At 38.4% G+C, this 20,494-nt stretch overlaps 1 protein-coding gene across 1 annotated transcript in view; it reads left to right on the forward strand.

The window, feature by feature from the left end:
- PLCB4 (phospholipase C beta 4) overlaps positions 1 to 20,494 on the forward strand; it is a 148,374-nt gene that overhangs the window by 54,632 nt on the left and 73,248 nt on the right. Inside the window, exon 2 of the mRNA XM_070956301.1 lies at positions 19,525 to 19,621. Coding sequence (XP_070812402.1) covers positions 19,538 to 19,621 — 84 coding nt within the window. The 5' untranslated portion in view covers positions 19,525 to 19,537. The remainder of the gene's footprint in view (positions 1 to 19,524; positions 19,622 to 20,494) is intronic.

A 20,494-nucleotide genomic window follows, 5' to 3' on the forward strand; every position in this document is an offset into this window, starting at 1 on the left:
TCAGTCCTAGTAGTATACCTCCAGGATTTAGCCTACCCCGACACATATGGGTGACATATAATAGAATTAGAACAACTCATGGGGTGTGTGCTGACTCCCTGTATAAATGGGGAAAGACACCTTCAGCACAATGTGGTTGCGGGGGCCCTCGACAGACTATCCAGCACATAGTGAGGGAATGCCCTAACAGAAGGTATCCAGGAGATTCTAGGGACTTCCTCTGCATAACAACGGCAGCTACTGACTGGATCTCCAAACTCGACATTAAACTTTGAAATGTTATTTCTGTTTTCCTTTTAGGTTTTCTTACTGCTTTTTTATTGTTTTAATTGTTTTTAACCTGTAAAAATGAAGTGTTTTAATACTGTGTGTGACCAGCCATACGCTAAATAAATAAAACAGATTTATATAACAACATCACACTTTTTTATCCCTTTCCTGTTGACCTATAGTGTGGATATCACCTTTTATTTTGCTACTTGAAACTCACTTTATTACCTGACTATATTCAAATATTTTACTGTCAAGTATAAATGTATATGCATAAATTCAGTCTTTCTGATTTCAGTGCATCTAATACAGAAAGATTCAGGTGACTATGTTATTTATCCTTATAGCAGACAGTTTTCTCTTTCAGTTCATTTAGGAGCAGCATCCTGTGTCTTGTTTCAGAAACCTGCATCTTTTTCAGATCCTTTTTGACTCAATTTCTCCTTGCCCCAAAAAACCCATGAAGCAATCATATAGTTCTTGCTGTAAAATATTCCACCCCCAGGAAGGGTCATCTCTGCGTTGCCTTTATAGACCTAAAGGCTGCCTTCGACAGCATCCCTAGAGCTAAGCTGTGGGCCAAACTTTCCGCCTGGGGTATTGACAAAAGATTACTTTGGCTTATCTTCCAACTGCACGACGGAACAGAAGCAAAAGTGCGCTTTACCCCACAGGGGGATCTCTCTAACGCTATCCTCGTCAACAAGGGGTTAGGCAGGGATGTATTCTGGCACCCTTTCTCTTCAACTTATATATCAGTGACTGGAGAAAGGCATTTTCAGATCACATAGTCTACATCCATGCCCCTAGATTAGCTGATTATAGATGTCCGCTCCTGCTTTACGCTGGCGATGCCGCAATACTTTCATTTTCCTGGGTGGGCCTACTTAGAGCCTTAAAAATCCTTTCTGCCTATTGCTCTGCTAACCAACTGCATATAAACCACTCTAAGTCTAAAATCATGATTTTTGCAAGAAGCAGGAAAATCTATCAATGGAACCTTGATGGCATCCCAGTGGAACAGGTCCACAGATTCCAATATCTAGGTATCCTCTTTCAATCCAATACCAAGTGGCCTGCGCAGGTTAAGTCCCTCTGTAATAAGGCTAAGATCTCCACCCATGCCCTCCTGCACTTTTTTCATACTGAGGGAGCTCATCACATCCCCTCAGCATTAAAAGTCTACAGGGCAAAGGTGATAGTTGCTATCACCTATGGCGCCTCCCTCTGGGTCCAATCCAACATTTCCTCTCTTGAGTCTGTTCACAGCCAGTTCCTACGCCGTCTGATGGGAGTCCCCCCCTGCGTAAGTAACACCGCAATTCGTTTGGAACTGGGCATATCCTCACTTGCAACAATCTTGTGGAAACATGCAATTGGCTATTGGTTGTCCCTGTGGACCAGACTCCCAGGCTATTACCTAGGCCAATGCCTATGGCGGGACCCTTTTCATAGCCCCTGGGCCCGTAATATCCATACAAAACTTTTGAAGATCGGAATTTCCCCCATTGAAGCTTTTATTCTAGGCCCTGATGCTGCCAAATCGTTGATCTTTCAACGGCTGGACGACATTGATAGACAACTAAATCTGGCACACGGATCGGGAACATGCTCACCGTTTTCCCTTGGTATTGTTCCCTCGTCTCACCCTCTGCCTTACCTCTCCGCGTTACACTCTATCAAACACAGGCTCGCATTTATGAAGGCACGATTTAATGTGATCCCCTCGAATGTCCTCAACAGTAGGCTTTCGGGGGGGGGGTAAAATCCATCCATTGTACATGTGACGGCCGATCCCCGGAATCCCTGTTCCATATTACATTCGTATGTCCCCACTACCGGGATATAAGATCAAGACTCATTTCTCCTATTTCCCAGAGATTCCCTGGTTCACCTGATCTGTTCAGCCTTTATTTCCTACTCCAGGACACAGACCCCAATATAACTCTAAAGGTGGCAAAAAATTTTGCTGCAGTTGTGGCTAGAAAAAAACGGGAAAAGAGACGGGTAAGCCCGATGGCAGAGGATCACTAGTATTGACAGTACAGATTGTATTTGAGGCAGTAGATGTTGTACTGTCCCATGATATATCCATATTTGTAAAATATGCTCCCTTTCTTTGTCTATTTTAATTTGGTCTCTGACCGCAGTAAAAACTTACTTACTTACTTACTTACTTACTTACTTACTTCTTGAGAAAAATCAGACTTAGAATTGTCAGCTGCTATTAGATAGCAATAGTATAAGCTTAAACTATAAAATTCAGACATCATGATAAATAATCTAAAGCTTATTCTCTTAGTTTCTTATTCTCTTAAATTGAAAACACGGTTTGCTATCATTACTAAATGTTGCCATTATAACTGAATTCCTAAACCGCATACTAAAGGGATGACTACAGAATAGATATAAAAACACAGTATCCTTGGTCAGCAAATCGGTGATATCAGGACATAAAGGAGAATTTAGCTATTTTGACCTTTAAAACTATAGTCAAATTTTTTAACAGCTTGTTCCATAAAAGAAGAAAAGGGTATTTATATGATAACATTGAGGCTTCAGTTCTGTTCATGTTTATCTTGGAGGAAATCCCACAGTACTCACTGGAATTTATGTGTAAAATATTGCATTAAAATGTAAGATGCCATTTCAGGAGAAATATTTTACTCTGAAGTATTTTGAGAGCTTCGTTGCGGTGACTGGTCATACTTCTATTGAAATGGCACCTCTACAAATTTGACTTATGGACAGCTCTATGTATTTATGACTGAATGTTATAGGGCAGTAGTCCATTTAGGATGGTTGCTTTTTGAGAGCAAAGATTCATGAACCTCTTGTTTTTCCAAGATAACTTTTATGTAATCTGACACAACCACAGATAATGTAGTAAGGCCAGACCTAAGAAAACCTTACATTGCTATCCATTTCTGTGGCACTAACATATCAGTAAAAGCAGTGCTTTGATTTTGAGCCTACCCTAACTCAAATGTTTCTCTGTAATTTTAGATTTAGAGAGGAACACTAGTATAGTAGATTATATATTGTTAACTACTTATGTACAATATATTTATCTTTCATGTTTGGTAGTTCTTTGCTTCTCTTAGCAATTTTACATTACAAGATACCCTGTATTTTCCAGTATTATTCTGAAAAATGTTTTGATTGACATTTATTTCCTGTGTTTTTATCACATGCTCAGTTACAGTGTCATTAAAATCAGGAGAACTGGATGCTTATTATTTTTGAGGCACTATCACTCTTTTTTTTCCAATTGGAGAGGGAATTCATCCATCTCCTCCAGCTCCTGCTCTGGTTCTGTCAGGAAAATTATAGGTTAATGGTCCTGCAGCTCCCTGTTAACACAAGCAAAAGGAACAATGTTGGCGGGGGCGGGGGGGGGGAGAGTAGCAAGAAGATATTTTAGGAATGGATGGAATTATTATTTTTTTCATTTCAGGTTAATCACTGATCATTGAATGTCACTTGGCAAATCTCAAACAAAATTTGCACTCAACTTCAAAACTATTGTTTTCTAATGAATTGCTCGAAGATTTGTTACATCTCTTTTTCTGACTGCAGCAGAGAATGGATGAGGATTACGGGAGTAGGAGAGGCAATTTAAGCCATCACATAGAAACATGGGAATGTTAATTAAACCTTTTCCTTGGTCTGATCCATCCAGAGAAAGAAACATTTGTCTGTGCTATTGGTTCTGCTGTTAGATGATATTATTAGGTATAATATCCTAATAATATAAAAATCCTAATAATATCCTGTAATTTGAAGCCATTATTTCATGGTACTCTGAGACAAAATGTCTCGCTTTTCTGTGTGACATCCTTACAAGTATTTGAAGAGTACTCCCTCATTCTTCTCTTCTCAAGGCTAAATATGATTATTCCTTACATTTTTCTTGGTAGAACCTAGCATCAATTCCACTGATCATCCCCACTGTACTTTTCTGAACTTGCTCCATTTTCTCTGAACCCTTCTTAAACTATGGTGCTCAGCATTAGATATGGTACTGAAATGTGGCTGGACAAGTGTATAATCTTATTTCATGTTTCACTATGACAAAAGGTACAAATTGTATCTGGATGTCTTACAGTAGTAACACTGGATACACAACTAAGAAATTCAGTGGAAGCAAAAAATATTTTATATAATTAATCACGTTAAAAGTGTGATTGAGAGCAATATAATCTATGATTCAAAATGAAAAAAAGGCTTCATATCTGAAAACAGATATGCAACAGAGTGGAAAAAGATAAGAGGGTGGCTAATAAACATGGTTTTGTTTATTCTGGCTCTCAGAATAAATCGTACAAAGTTGCCACTAATATTTCTCAGGATGAATGCAATGGTCATGTCAAAACTCTGAATACTTTTTTTGTCTGTCTAAGCTATGGTAGTTGTGTTTAGATTCTCAGCTGACATGACTATTGCAGTCATCCTGAGAAATATTAGTGGCAAATTTGTAACATTGATTCTGAGAGCCATGCTGATGGGATTTGAACAAGGACCATATTCCTAATTACAGTGTTGTGCTCTCCCATTTTTCCCCCAGCCTACCCACATCCATGTTCTTGACCAGGTATTATGTACTGCAATGATCATTAAATTGATCCCATAACTTAATTTTCATTTATTGTCATCCTATTATTGCCACATCTAGGCATTATTGAGGAGTGCAGAATTTCTTGCCCAGAAATACCTAATATCCTTCCTTCTTTGGTATCTATGTGTCACACCTGTGACTTGGTAATGGAATAGTCAGTATATAGTATAATATTTGAATAACACTGAAGGCTCTTGGTTCAGTGAATAGGACATATGCTACACTCAGCACTTAAATCTTGTAGTATAATTTTTGAGCATCCTTCCTATAAACAAAAAGACAGATTTTCTTTCCTGCAACAATACTCCTCCAAATTGCTATTAGTGTATGTAATAGACGGGTGCCTGGTTTATTAATACCCTCTGGTTTGGGTAGCTATAATAAATTTAAAAAAATAAATGAATTGATTTTAATTTTTTATTACTATTCATTTTACGTACATACTACTATCTTAAAAAACCCCAAATGAGTAACACAAAGAAGCTTAAAAACAGCATTGCAGTACAACAGTTAAAACCCAGTACCAAATACCATCAAAAAGTACTTATCAATCAACAATAGGCATCAACTAAAGGAGTATTATGGTCCTAAGGAATTCCATGATTGGAAGACTTTTTGCTGCATGACCTTATTCTAAGTCAGCACGGTATGAGTTACTCCAACAGAAAGGAACTGCAGCAGGTCTTCTCCTGCATCATAGCTTGATGCTAAGACAGATGTTTTTCCTCATCCTTGGATTCTATATCATATTTTACTTTCTACAGTAGTAGCAGCATCTTGATTTAAGCCCAGGAGTCAGTAGGCAGACTAGTAGTTTCAGGATCAGTGTCTCTTGATTCCATCATCCTGACTTGATAATCCATCAGCTGCTGTTTCTGGTTATCTTCAGGCTACCTTACATAGAGCACTGCAGTCAACCAGTTGTGATACATGGTTATTTAAATAAATTTATCCCTGTTTAGGAAAGGCAACAGCTAGTCAGGTAGCTGAAACTGGATTTAGTCGCTCTATACTACTCAAGCCTATTAAGATATTATTAATGTCAATTAGTTTTAGTATATCAAGGGAGACTGCCTAAACCTGGGACCATAACCTTATCCAGAACAAGCTGATGATTCATTAATTTGAATCTATTTAATGATTCAGATTATTGGCCCTCATCCAGCACAGTTTTGTGATTGGCTCTCCAATTGTAGACATTACTTTTGAATTTGTTTTTATATCATGCATCATATTTATCCACATTTTATAAACCGAGCATTCTTATGTAATTGCATGACAAAATGGAAAGGGAATTCAGCTGATAGAGAGCAGCAATAACTCTAATTTGGGTGATAGGATGCATGTTAATTAGACTTACTGTCTGCCAATAAATATTGTCTGCAGTGATATTTTAAAACATTATCAGTCTACTTCAGACTGATGCAATATATTTAGATATCCCTTTGGGTAATTCTGTATTAAATAATTATCTCCAAATGTTGGCATTAATAGTTGCATAATTAGATTACTTTGGCTAAGTATAATGTTTTTCTTTTAAATGGGAAATATCTAAAAATAAAAATGTAGAAATCTAAATACTGTACAGAAGCAAAATAAGTGAGTTTATTTGTAGCATTTATCCAATTGTGATGCATTCAGTAAAATATGGTTAAATAATCTATGAATTAACAGAATATGTAAATTCGTTGTGCTGGGTATATGTGTTTTTAAAAGCCTTTTACTTTTATAAGTTACTATGACAATAGGTATTTAAAAACACTATACACAAACATCTTCACAGAGATTAGCAATAACCAGACCTCATCCCAGGATGAGACAGAGCTATAGTTACCTACTATCTTATCTAGTAGTATTTCAGCGCTTCCTTTGCTTTTGATATTTTCAAATTTGTTCTTCCAACAAGGTCCCATTCAGATTTTTCCCAGGGACAATTTCTGCATGCCCATTTTCACTTCACTAGCATCTATAGTCCTCTAGTGTGCCTTCATCTTGAACCCATTTGATGGTGAGGTCTGAAGACATACTAAAAGCAGTATTTGGCTGATTTGATGTGCTTTGTATAATCACAAATCCTGATTGCACAGGATTTATAGAATGATAAAATTACCAAACAGTTGGTCATGGCTACTGCCTATCTACACAACATCATTGGAAAGAAATGGTTTGGTATTTGGGATTAGTCTCTGAAGGACATTTCTACCATTTTATAACTCTTTGCTACAGGCTAAGTCATCTTGGAGAACTTGTGAAGTGATCCTGAACTCCTCCAAACGTCTGTGGCAAACTCCCTTGAGAGTGAACAAATACTGCTTTGACTTCAGGTAGTCTCTGATTAGAAAATTGTGATGCCTTCAAGATTGATGTGTGCTCTTTGAGGTAGACAAGGCCAGGAATGAGACTGCCACAAGGACCACTGGAACTCCACTTTATTTTGTAGACTATACTAACAGAATCTTGAAAGCCTGCCAGTCTTTTCTTCAGAATCAAGGCAGGGCAATTTTCAATCTCTTCCTCATACTGACTTCTTTCCCAGGGCTAAAATATTATTTACTGTTTGTTTTATCTGTAAAATGGCTTTTAACATTCCTTCACTATCTCTGCCCCTCTCTACACCCTCTGTCCTTTCTACGCCCATATTCCTTTCTATTTTCAGCTGCAAGACCTGAGGGAGAAGTCTGTAAAGATTCCCCCCTCTTTTTTGTGAGGGCTATCATTTATCTGTAGCTTTTATTACCAGAGATTCCCTCTTAGTACTTAGTACCACATGAAGATAGAATAGCATAGCCATGAGCCTTGTCAAGACATTTATGGATTTTGTATTTGGTGTTTATAAGGGGGCAATGAGAACTGTGGTTGGTCAACTGATGGTGTCTTGGAGATAGATAGATAGATAGATAGATAGATAGATAGATAGATAGATAGATAGATAGATAGATAGAGTGAGAGAGTGAGTTCAAGAATAGGACATTTATTACTGCCAGTTTCATTGTTGGAATAAAATCCTGTTGCCATAGAGGATAGCTTCTGAAGGTTTATATGTTTTTTCATAAGTAGTGTCCATAGTTTGAGCATGTCTTTGCACTCTTGACTTTATCTGCCAATAAAATTGCACCAACAGAATAAGCACCCCAGCATAATGCTTTATCATAGTTATTGAGCAAATATTCCTATAGATCTGATCCTGGTTCCTTCTCATGCATGCTCTTCCATGCCAGACATTGTGTATTGTATATTTGCCTGTTTCTTTGTTTCTCTAAAAGTAGACTTTGTGTTTATTTTAAAATCCAAGTCAAGGAATCCGATGTTTCCTTGACAAGGGATTCAGTGTGTACTCTCCAATTACATTCCAGTCTTTTTGGCCTTGCTAATCCTAAACAGAATCTTTTTGTAGAGAAACTACTCTGCTGTTACATTCAGTCACATTAGGTCATGGTGTGCTTTATTTGGATTTTCTCCAACACAGTTAATATTTATGGATAGAGGAACAGGGTGCAGCAAACTATAACAAAAATTCTGCTAGGGTTCTTATAATTGTAATAATGATGATGATGATGATGATGATGTTATGGACAGTGATCATGAAAGGGAATAAAGATTTTGATACTTACAAAGAGAAAAGTAGTTAACTCTAATAACATTAACTTTAACTATATTTTATATCAACAAAGGAATATATGGTAACAATAGAATTCAATTTACTATATTCCTTCTCTATCTTTGGCAATGGCTTTTTAAAGGAATTTAAAGTGCATTATTAAAGAATAAAATTAAAAGAATTTAATTTTGAATGCATTATTCTGATATGCATATAATGAATTCCACATATATTATAATTCTACTTATAACTGTCACGAGGAAGCCTAGAAGTCTATTTTTTTCCTTTCTATTTTTCTTTTTGTTTGCACTTTTACTTTCTTGTTCTTTTTTACCACCTTTATATTAATTTGTATCATTTTACCTTTGTTTTAAAACATTTTATTAAAATATATACAAAGAAGAATAAGTATTTGATGATGCATCAGACTAAGTTTAAGTGATATAATTTAGTGGTATAATGCAATTTAATTTACAGTCATTTCCCCCCATTAAAGTTGTGGGAAATTACATTTGAGTTTGTTCTTTAGTATAATTAGGAACTATTTGGAAAAAGAAACTTCTTATCGTAGCTAAAAATTACAGCATATAAGAAGTAACATCCTCATATTTATTTACATTTAAGATTTCATTTCCTGATTCCTATGTGCATGTCCAATTTCTCTGTACTTTACATGATTGTATTTATTATTTCAATTTATATAGCTTCTCATCTCAAACACATGTCAGAGTGCCTCACAAACAATTAACATTGTGTATCCTTTGTTATCCTTTTTGCAGATACAGCCTAACTCTCCCACAGCTTCCCCCTCCCCCCTTGTATGGTTAGATATGGTTGCACAGCAACCAAAGATGCTGCTGCATACAATTCATATTCTTCACACGTACCCCAGGGCACTATGTGATCTCAGCACATTAATAAAGATGTCAGAAGTATGTTTTGATATTGGGTAAATGCAATACCAAATTGTTCAGTTGCTTCCCTCCAAAAGAAAGAAAGGGAAATTGGAATTTAATTGCTTTGGGAAAAAAGATTTTTTTTCCTCAACTCCACCCAAAGTATACTTACTAGGTTATTTGAAATATTATGTGTTTATTTATTTTCTATGCCAGACTTCCTTGCAAGGTGTACAATACAAATACCAGCCTTTATATCCTCACAACATGCATTTTAAGCCGCCCTGAGTCTCCGGAGAAGGGCGGCATATAAATCAAATTAAAAAAAAACAAGAAAACACAACAATCCCATTAAAATGCCTCTAATAGATGCCTTCTCTGACCCATTATATTTCTTGACTGAGAACATTCTTCATACCACATCTCACACATTGATCCTCTAGTCCAGAACAACACATATATTCCTATATTTCATAGCTAAAATCATATGAAATAGATTTTACACCTAAAATCAGCTGCAACACAAATAGAAACTGTTGCAAATCTTTTCTTTTGTTTACTTAAATGTGGGTGTCATTGCTGTAGAAACTGCCCACATATCTATAAACAGACTAGAGCTTATCAACTTCCAGAGCAGGAGTAGACAACCTACAACAGATAATGTGAAACTACAGGATTCAGTACCTCTCAACATTAGCCAAGCTAGCTTGAACCACCTGGCATGTTATTTTACTATATTATATTATTAATTGATTATATGATTATTCTCTTTTATTAGTTGCATTGTGGCTGAATAAATAGAAACATACTTTTCAAATAGACAGCTATTTGAAGTTACAACGGCCAAAACACCTTAGGGAGATATTTACCCAAGCGAGATTCGAACAGCTTGACACAATGGTCATTTATGGGAGATTCCATTCTATACCCTACATTTGCGGAGTGGCAGAGGTTGAAGACCTGGCTCACATCCTATTTGATTGTTGCCTGTATAAGAGAGTGAGAGAGAGGTACCTTGGTTTATATACCAAACAAATGACCATTGGGATCCCCATATTAAAACAACTTACCTTATGTGCGGCCAGAATCTGAAAATAACATTTAACACAACACAGTACTTAAGCAAAATGGTTCGGTTGAGATCGGCAAATGTGGGACTGATTGGGGTAGATTGTAGGGGTGATAACAAAATATAATTTTATCATATTTTATTTATCTATGTATTAAATCATTGTATTTTATTCCAATTTTATTTTAAACTGTATTTTATTCCAATTCCATTTTAAATTGTTTTTATCAGATTTTAGTAATAATTTGTGTCTGGAACTCTGCAGTTTGATATGGCCCAAGGGCTAATCAATAAAGTAAAGTGTGTAGTTTTATTGTTTTTCCTCCTCTGGAGCAGGAAGCAAATAATGTTGTTGGCATTTTATATTTCAGGAAACTAGTTTCCTTTCAGTAACTGGATTCCTTTCATCCTTAATCATGGTTATGTTATTGTCTAGTAGCTCTTCACCCTTCACGTTTTTAATATAATGCATAATCAGTGAATGGTTTGTTCCACCCTTCCAATTTGACATTCCGTCAGTGGGTTCAACTATTTATTGACTGGGGAATCTAAGGAGTTGCATCTCCTGATGTATCTGGGAGGCCTTGAAAACTGTTCTGGTTGAAAGTTTATATGGCTATCTTGCTTGTTAGATGTAGGCCAAAGAAGCATTAACCAAAGTCATACCCTCTTCCTAAAATATGTATCAAGCACATGTGAACTTTCTTTTAATGATTTATGTATTTTGATTGATCTTTTTAAAAAGTATTGAAGTTTTAAACTAGATTATCTGCAAAAGACTTTCATTTCCTCCCTCTGCTTTTTTGTTATAGCTAATTTTTATAGTTATAGCTAATTGTTATAGTTAATTTTTATTTATGTCAAATTAAGATCTCAAGGGTTTTTCCCCCCCGCTAAATTTCTGGAAATTAGAGAAATCCTTGTTGGCAGTACACTTAGCATTTCTTTTCTTAGTACTTAAAGGTAATTGAATTTTCATTTGTTCAGAATTCTATTACTGACTCTTAATCAGCCCTTCACAATTTATTTTTGTCCTTGATTTGGCCAAAGTTCCTCTTAAATTAAGTGTAAGTTAAAGTGTTTCTGATAAATTCAACCTGACGTACAAATAAATGCTTTATCTACAGTATAATACTTACAAAACATAGAACCAAAAGTTCTTATGATTATTTCATACTCCAGACTTAAAGGAATATTGGTCAAAAGTTTTCTCAGTAGCCTTTGATGTTGTTGTGTCATTTGGTGAAACTTTTATTCTCAGTTGTTGAGAAAATTAATAATGATTTGCCTCACAAAGTTTCTGTCTCTGTGGATAATAATGAAGTGGAAATAATACTTAATGAGACCTACCTCTGAGCAATGGGTCAGAAGATAGGACAAGTTTTTGTCAATTAGTACCATGTTTCCCCCCAAATAAGACCGGGTCTTATATTAATTTTTGCTCCAAAAGACGCCTTATGGCTTATTTTCCAGTTAGATCTTATTTTTGGGGGGAAATACAGTACTAAAAGCCTTCATCTGCTGACGATCTCAACTGGGGCTTATTTTTGGTGTAGGGCTTATATTACAAGCATCCTGAAAAATCATGCTAGGGCTTATTTTCCGGTTGGGTCTTATTGTCAGGGAAACAGGGTATTAGAAAAGTAAATAAGTTAAAAGACACCAAAAAGAGCCTATTTTGAATGGAGCTCAACGTGTCAATGTAGTTTCCTTGGCAATAACACAAAAGTGGTCCCCCATCGTCTTCTTATCCACAGTATTTTTTGACTTCCCTATCTAACCTGCAGCTCAGGTATATCTGATGTTTTTTGTCCAAAGGCTAATTAGGTCCATCCTCACTTAACTTTTTGAAATCAACCAAGGTACACTGACCCTTGTAGGCATTGCTTTTTTACACAGTCATCTTCTTCACCATTGCAACCTGTGGAATCACAGATATATGCTGGAACAGTGAATTCTGAAAAAGAGCTTTGCTATACAGGTAGTCCTTGACAGTTACAATAGTTCGTTTAGTGACTGTTTGAAGTTACAACAGCACTGAAAAAGGTGATTTATGACCATTTTTCACACTTACGACCGTTGCAGCATCCCCATGGTCACCTGATTTACATTTGGATGCTTGACAACTGACTCACATTTATGACGGTTGCAGTGTCCCGGAGTCACGTGATCCCCAAAGTTAATGGGGAAACCAGATTCACTTAACAACTGTGCTACTAGTTTAAGAACTGCAGTGATTCACTTAACAAATGTGGTGAGAAAAGTCGTAAAATGGGGCAAACCTCACTTAACAACATAAATTTTGGGCTCAATTGTGATAGTAATTCACAATTGAATTACTATCAATTGTATATTCAGTTGAGAAGATAGGATGCTGAATTGCAGAAATTGATTTCCGATTTTCTTCACCAATTTGTAGTATATGTAATCCCTATGCATTTTTCTTACAGAACAGTCAATTATTAAGATAAAATATAATTATAATATTTTCTTTTTGAATGACTTTAGGATTGTAACTAAGTTCAATATAAGATATAATAGGTACATGGGAGGATTAAATATACAGAATATTCAGGTATTCTTCCTCAAATCACTTTTTGGCATCTTTACTGAAGTATTTCATTTGGATTGATTTCAATTTTCTTTGTCACAGATGACCATTCTTCCTTGCCTTTTGGATCAGAGAGTTTAGGGCAGTTGCTTTATGATCTCGTTAGCTGTTGTAGAAATTGTCACATGAAGGTTATCAGTTGAATTGTTAAATTCAAACAATTGGACATTGTTCATCTGGGTTTGCTAAGATTATATGATTTTGACCACCAAAATTCATTATTGTTGGCATCCAAACTAACAATAAGTACTTCAGTTTTTGATTGCTAACAAGAAGAGGCTTCAAACTCCTGATATTATTTTACAAATTCCCATAAAGTTTCATCATCTTGATTCCATAGAGAAGAGATTTTGCAAGCATTTCATATCAGTATTTATTGTAATTTTCCCATAATATTAAGAGAAAATGATGTCTACTTTTTAAAGTTACATTTAAAACTTTGGTCAAGATGACATGCTTTGTGTATTGTAAAGTCAGACCAATGTACGTTTTATTATTGAAAATGTGATAGCTGTTCATGTTGCAGTGAAGCTGTCAACACAATTAATATGTTTCTGATGTCTTTTGTAGTCTTGATAGTTGAAGTTACTTAATTATGAACCATTAGTTTCTATTTTGCATGTATGCTTTTCATTTTTGTTTAAAATGGTGAAGAATTGCAGTAAAAAAAACTGATTGGAAGTTTTATTAGGATGTTGATTTGATTTTCATCATTTCATCATTTCATCATGTGCCAGCAATAAATGCTATTCTCCCATGAGTGTCTTTACTCCACAGATGTAACACATAAATTTCCTTTGTGCTGTTAACTGTTGGGGGAGCAGGGGGAAAAATCACTCTTGAGTACATACTATATTGTAGGGCAGGAATATAAAATCTTTGCACTCAGGTGGCACTTCCTGGAGGTCTTCTTTTAAAATGATGCACAGTATTTCAATTTATTTTATATTAAATCCTCTAAGATTTTGCTTAGTCTTGATGTTACAAGAATATATAATAAGAGAAAAATAAGCCATGTACCCGTATTTTTTGGTTTATAAAACACACTTCCCCCTCCCCCGAAAAAAGTGGGTGGAAACGTCTGTGCGTTTTATACAGCAAATGTTGTCGAAGCACCACCCACCCTCCAGCCCCACCCGCCAGCCTCTGCCTCTCACTATTTACCTCCTTGCAGCAAACAGCCTGGTCAGCTTCAGCACAGCCTGATTTAACACAGGCAGCTGATTGGCGGTTGGATCGGCCTCCTGGAATACTGCCTATCAGCTTGCAGGGATTGCAACCGCCTGTTGCTTCCCATCACTGCTGCTGCCTATCGCCACCTCTGCACGCCCCATTTTCGGCCTCTGCACATCCTGTTTTTGGCCTGTTCCAGGCGTTGGGGTTAGGCGCCGGCAGCAGCGATCCCTGCCACCTGGAAGGAGTCAAAAACAGGATGTGTAGAGGCCAAAAACGGTATGCGCAGAGGCTGAAAGTGCGGCGCACGGAGGCGGCGATAGGCAGCAGCAGTGATGGCAGCGACGGACAGTGGCGATCCCTGCAGCCTGGAACAGCTGATAGGCGGGAGGCTGATCCAACCGCCAATCAGCTGCTTGTGCTAAATCAGACTGTGCTGAAGCTGACCAGGCTGCGTGCTGTTTGCTGCAAGAAGGTAAATTGCTGGGAGGCAGAGGCAGATTTCCCCCCCTTGTTTTCCTCCCCAAAAGCTAGGTGCGTCTTATACTTCGGAGCGTCTTATAGTCCGCAAAATACAGTATGTGTCTTATTCTTTTTAGAGAAAGAAGGCAAATAATCCCTGTCTTTTTAACTGAAGCAAGTGAATGGCAAAGCATAGGTTTCATTATTAAATTTTGGTTTCATTTATTACTTATGGGTTTTTACAATGCATATTTAAAGGATATTGTAGCAAATGATTTTGGGTGCTTAAAATAAAATAATGGACGATCTGAGTTTAGAAAGTATCTAAAGTATAAGTAAAATTATCCTCAAGAATTTTGAGGAGTTGGTGGTTGCAGGAAGAGATAGCAAGTTTTCAAAAGAGTATTTTGCTTCTCTCATAATTGCTGCATCTTTGTTCCTGTATCTTGCTTTCAAAAGCAATTTGACATTAAAATGTAAAAAGAGAGAACAGTGCGCTGAGATAACATTAATTTCCTTTCCCTACCTTTACAAGTCTGAAATAGTGTTCATTATTTGGCAAAGTTCTGTTTGTATATTAGTGCTTCATCTCCAAGGAGTTCAGAACTTCTTTGCTTTTGCTTTTAATCTAAAACATAATTTTCTGAAGGTCATGAGTGTTATTTTAAGGTAATGTGTTAGGTCTATATTAATTTTCAGCAGGCGAAAACAAAGAAGTATTGAAAGAAGTCCTTTTGATATTTTTAATTTAATGTTCCCAATCACAGTTCACTTTCACCCTCGCAACCAAATAAGTAAAAGAAAGGATGCAGAGCAGAGTTTTTGGAATGTTTTCCAACTCCTTAAAATAGCCTTGGGTCAAATGACTAGGAAGGAAGTGGGAGGGGTTTGCTGCCCTATTCCTTCTCATAGGAATGCATTGGAGAATTTTTTTGGAAGGTTTTTCTCTTCTATCCTTTACCTGATACAGCTAATTTTCAAACTCAATCTTTCTCTTGTTGGCTTTGACTAACATACCAAATTTGATCCCATTCTCTTTGTTTTTTTAGCAAGGGGGGGAGTTATCCTGCTAATGGACAGACAGATGGACCGCAAGAGCCTTGAATGCTTTTGCATAATATGTTTCCAACATTCCATTGAGTTGGATAGCATATCAAGATAAGGACAGAATGCTGAACATGGTTTCAAAATGTTCCCCCCCCCCAGTCTTTTAATAATAGCACCACTCTGAGTCCCATTCCACTGTGCTTTTGAAGGTTATCCTGTGAGTGGATAAAAGGCCAGAGGCCTGAAATCCTTTGCAAAATTTGTTTTTCAACCGTTAAATTGAAAATATTAAAAAGGGTACATCTAAATTCTGCAGGGAAAGTGTAGCCTTTTAGAACTTGAAATAAAGGCTGCTTTGTTTATTCAAATGAAAATTATGTTGTCTAGCAATACTTTTCAGCAATTTGCCAAGGCTAAACTGTTTTGTCTTTCTTTTTGTTGGTGTTTTTTCCCCCTCTCTCCACATTGCAGCTTTTAATGAGATCACCATTTCATATATTTTTCTTTAGCTGCCTCTGGCTTTTGACGCTGTTCATATTTTCTGACTTGTAGCCCTAGGGTTTACTTAAAAATCTCTCTGATTAATAGTATTAAATAGCATTTTGAATGTTTTCATTTTTGTTCCTGAATGTTTGTCATTTTCAGCTAGAGATCTTAATGAATGTCATGATGGTTTAATTCTAAATTCCATCACTTAAACTCAAACAGTTGATTAAAATGAGGACTTATAAATATTTCTGAATAAATATTTACTAAAATCAATGTGATGAATATTTTCTTTGCTACCTGCCAGGCTTCTACCACCAGTATGGTTTTTTTTTTTAAAAAATGTTATTTTATTCCTATAACAAAACCACATAGATGGTTATCATGTGCAAAGCACATCTTTCATTTTAAGAAGGAGGACATGGGCACTTTAACAAAATTAAAAGGATTGGTAGATGGTTGGTACTGATTTAGAAATATGCCCATTGATTTGGAAATCAGATAAAGTAAATAAGGGTATGCCTGGATGCCAGAAATTATAGGCATCTTCAGTAGTTAGATTTCCAATAAATGAATGCTTTGTTCTTATCGCACTCTCCATAGAGCCTTTTGTGAGTATACCTACTGTGTTTCCCCAAAAATAAGACCTTGTCTTATATTTTTTTGAAGCCCAATATAAGGGCTTGGCCTTATTTTTTTTGGGGGGGTGTCTTATTATTTTGGGGAACAATTTGGGGGTGGCAGGTGGGGAGGGGTGGGGAGGGGGAGAAGCGAGGGGCAGGAAGCCCTGCCATGCCCGGCAAGAGAAGAGACAGCAAGAATCATGGCTGCTTTTGCAGCCGATTGAGGCTGCAAAAGCAGCTGGAGGCCTCACGCATCTTGCACTGCCTTCAAGAACAGTCTTACCTCAATCGGTTGCCAAGAGCTTGGCCCTAATTGAGACTCCCTGGGATGGAGCCCGTAGCCCGGCGCTTGAGAGGGTCTTGGGAAAAGCCCCTTTATGCAACCCAGCCTCTCTTTCAGGTGGGCAGGAAGCCCCCTCCTACCATGCAGCTGGCTGGTTGAGAATCGGGCAGTCCTGGGAACCACTCCCCAGCTGGACACGGAACTCCAGCAGGAAGGCGTCTCCTTTGGGCTACTGAGCACCAGCCTGCATGCTTACTTGGTGCTTCAGGTGCCAGGCTACAATCCTGGGTCTGGTGGGTGCTGCAGCTCTCAGGCCAGCTGTGCGCAGAGCTGGCATGAGAGTTGCAGCGGCCACCAGGACCAGGGCCCAAAAAGCGCCTAGTTCAGCGTAGCTGTAGCCCCGCCCCTACAGCACTGAATAGGCGTACAGGCTGGCACTGTACAATGCTATTGTGACCTAGGCTCACTTAGTCATTACAAGACACAATTAGTCCCAAACAAAACTATTTTATTATAACAGCTGAGAATTACTTCATTCCCAGCTTAGTCCAAATTAATTCCAAAACAAGTCCTTCAGAAATAGTCCTTTGGGCTTATCACAAACTTTTATCTTCTTTGACACCCTGCCAAAGGCCTTTCTTGACAAAGCCTCATGAAGTTCAGAAACAAGAATCGCCGACTGGAAACAGATTTAGCAATGTTGCTTTCCTACAAAGAACCCAAGAGCCTTTGCTACTCTTTTAAGCCTCATTGGAGGGGCCAATCATCTCCTGGCCTTACTCCCGAGTCATCGCTTTTGCTTGAGCTGTGCTTGCCTTCTGGCAGCTCTGTGCATGCGTGCACTAGGAACAGGCTCCTCCTGTTCCTCTACCTCTCTGCTGTCCAACTCTGGAGGCTCCAGAGTCCGCGCATCATTCCCAGATGGCCCTGGCCCCATCTCTGCCTCCGACGCAGAGCCCTCGTCTGGGCCTTCCCCAGACTCCAGGTCTGGCCCATGGTCCTCCCCAGTCTTCTCACTGTCCGACTCTGCTGCCAGCTCCACAGGCTGCTGGTGGATCACCACAAATGCAGGCCGATGCCTATCGGGCGCCCAAACACTTTTCACCTGCTTCATCTCCCTCTCTCCGTCTGTGTGTGAGAGTGACAGAGAGAAAGAAAAAGAGAAACAGTGGAGGGGAACCAGGAAGATAGGGTAGACGAAATGCTGGGTGGTGAGGGTGACGGCTGTCATCTGCCATGAGTGAAGCACCAGGTGGAAGTACCCGCTGTGCAGGGGTGGCTGAGCCTGCATCGCCTGGCTGGCCAGGGTGGGCACAGCTTCCAGAGTCTGAGCCTTTCCCGGTTGCTGGGCACTGGGCCCACCCTGCCCTCCGCTTCTGAGCAGGGAGGCTGTCCTTGGTGGGTGGAGCAGCGGCTTCCTCCTCCTCTTCCCCAAAGGCCTGCCCCGCTTAAAGGCCCAGCATGGCGCTTCCCCTAGCCCGCCCGCCTGCACTCCCCTCGGCTGCCCCTCTCCAAGCGTTCTGATTGCGCAGCCTCCCTGCCCCTTGAGCTAAACTGGCCAAGAGGCATGCACAAATCCACTCACAGAAGTGAGCCAAACCCATCCAGAACCTCACCACTTTCAGTTGCTGACTCCCTGGCCCAAGGCTCCCACAGCGCACCCATTCGCTTAGGGAGGACGTGCCCTTTTCCGGCTGTTTGCTGCTTTGGAGAAATGTCACAGCAGTTTCTCTCTCTCTCTCTCACACACACACACACATACACCGTTCTTTCTTTGGGATGGCAACACAGACACCCCTTCCAGAATTGCAAGGCTGAAGGTTTAGGATGGAGCTCTTTGTGGATGTGGGTCTGTGCTGCGATCCCAAGTAAAGAAAGATCAGCAGGAAAAGGGGGAGGAGGACAGCAGCTGGGGAGGTGCTCTAGAGATCTGGGCTGAGTTACACAGCCCTCACTGGCTCAGCTGATCAGCGGGCAGCAATTAAGGAGCTGAACCTCCAGGAGGTGACCGGGGAAGGGAAGGGCTGCCTCCTGTGCTGGCCATGCCCACCCCTTTACTAGGGCTTATTTTCGGGGGAGGGCCTATATTTATGCCCACCCCAAAAATCAGGCTTGGCCTTATTTTCGGGAGATGTCCTATTTTCGGGGAAACAAGGTATCTCAAAATTTCAAATGGTAGTTACTGTTAGGTAAGATACCCTATAGGCAAAATTCGGATTCTTGGCAAGCTTTGTCTGGATTTTCATTTAAATGGAGGGTTTTCTCTAGGATTTACTATAAAGAACAAGTGGCAGTACTGTATGAATAATCCTAATTAATCATTTGTGGTTCCTTATGAGAGTTAAACATGGCAACAATTTATTTCATTTGCTTTTTTTAATTATTCAGGGTGGGACACAGAATGGCAAAACCATATGAATTTAACTGGCAGAAGCCAGTGCCTTCCTTTCTACAGGATGGAGCTATTTTTGACAGATACGAAGAGGTAAGGAACTTATACAGTATCTGGAAATACGACTGGAAACTGCATTCTGAGGGCAAATAATAGAAATCTGTTTCTGGTCATTATTGCTTCAGAGAGGAATATCAAACACCATCTTTTTGTAAAAGTAGACGCTGTGCAAGATAGGGACAAAAAAAGAGAACTCATTTTGAGCTAAGCCTAACTTAAGTATCCTGGTGACCATGATAGAAGAAAAAAACCCAAATTAGAGCTGTTCCAGAGTCCTACTCGGTAGGAAGAATTATGACTAATACTAATCCGTATTATATCTCTCTATATAAAGATTTTGAATGATAGTTTCCCTTCAGCAAGCAGTTTTGGTAATGATAATAAACACTCCCATTCAACTTGGTGTACATGTATTTAAAAATATTGTTTTCTGAATGCACAGCAATTGAATTCCTACTTTTTTGCCATCCTTTTAAAATTCCTCATTGAAAAATGCATAGAAAGAAAAGAATGTCGATAGACCAAAGTCTAATAAAGATCAGAAAGCCATAGAATCCAGAACAAAAATATATATAATATGTAGGCAAGGCAGATAATTCAGTGATTTGCGTAAATATAAAAGGATAAAAAAAGGTCATCCCAAGGAATGCGAGAGGGAACATATTGCACTTCAAAAGATTAAAATGCAGAATGTTTTATTTAACCATGGGATCAGCATTCCTTTTAATAGTAGATAGTTTGTTTAACTGAATGTAACTGTCTGGCATTGTTTGATACTTTAACATGCATAAACGGAATCTCAAGCATTTGATAGATTAGCTGAATATTCTCTTTAACATGACAAGCAAGTAAAAGGCTGAAATCCCAATAACCCTCTTTGGCGATACTTTTACTCCATTTTCTTAG

Source organism: Pituophis catenifer, unplaced genomic scaffold (assembly GCF_029215685.1).
Source record: "Pituophis catenifer annectens isolate HBS135680 unplaced genomic scaffold, rPitCat1.0.hap2 SCAF_1, whole genome shotgun sequence".
NCBI classification, from domain to species: domain Eukaryota; kingdom Metazoa; phylum Chordata; class Lepidosauria; order Squamata; family Colubridae; genus Pituophis; species Pituophis catenifer.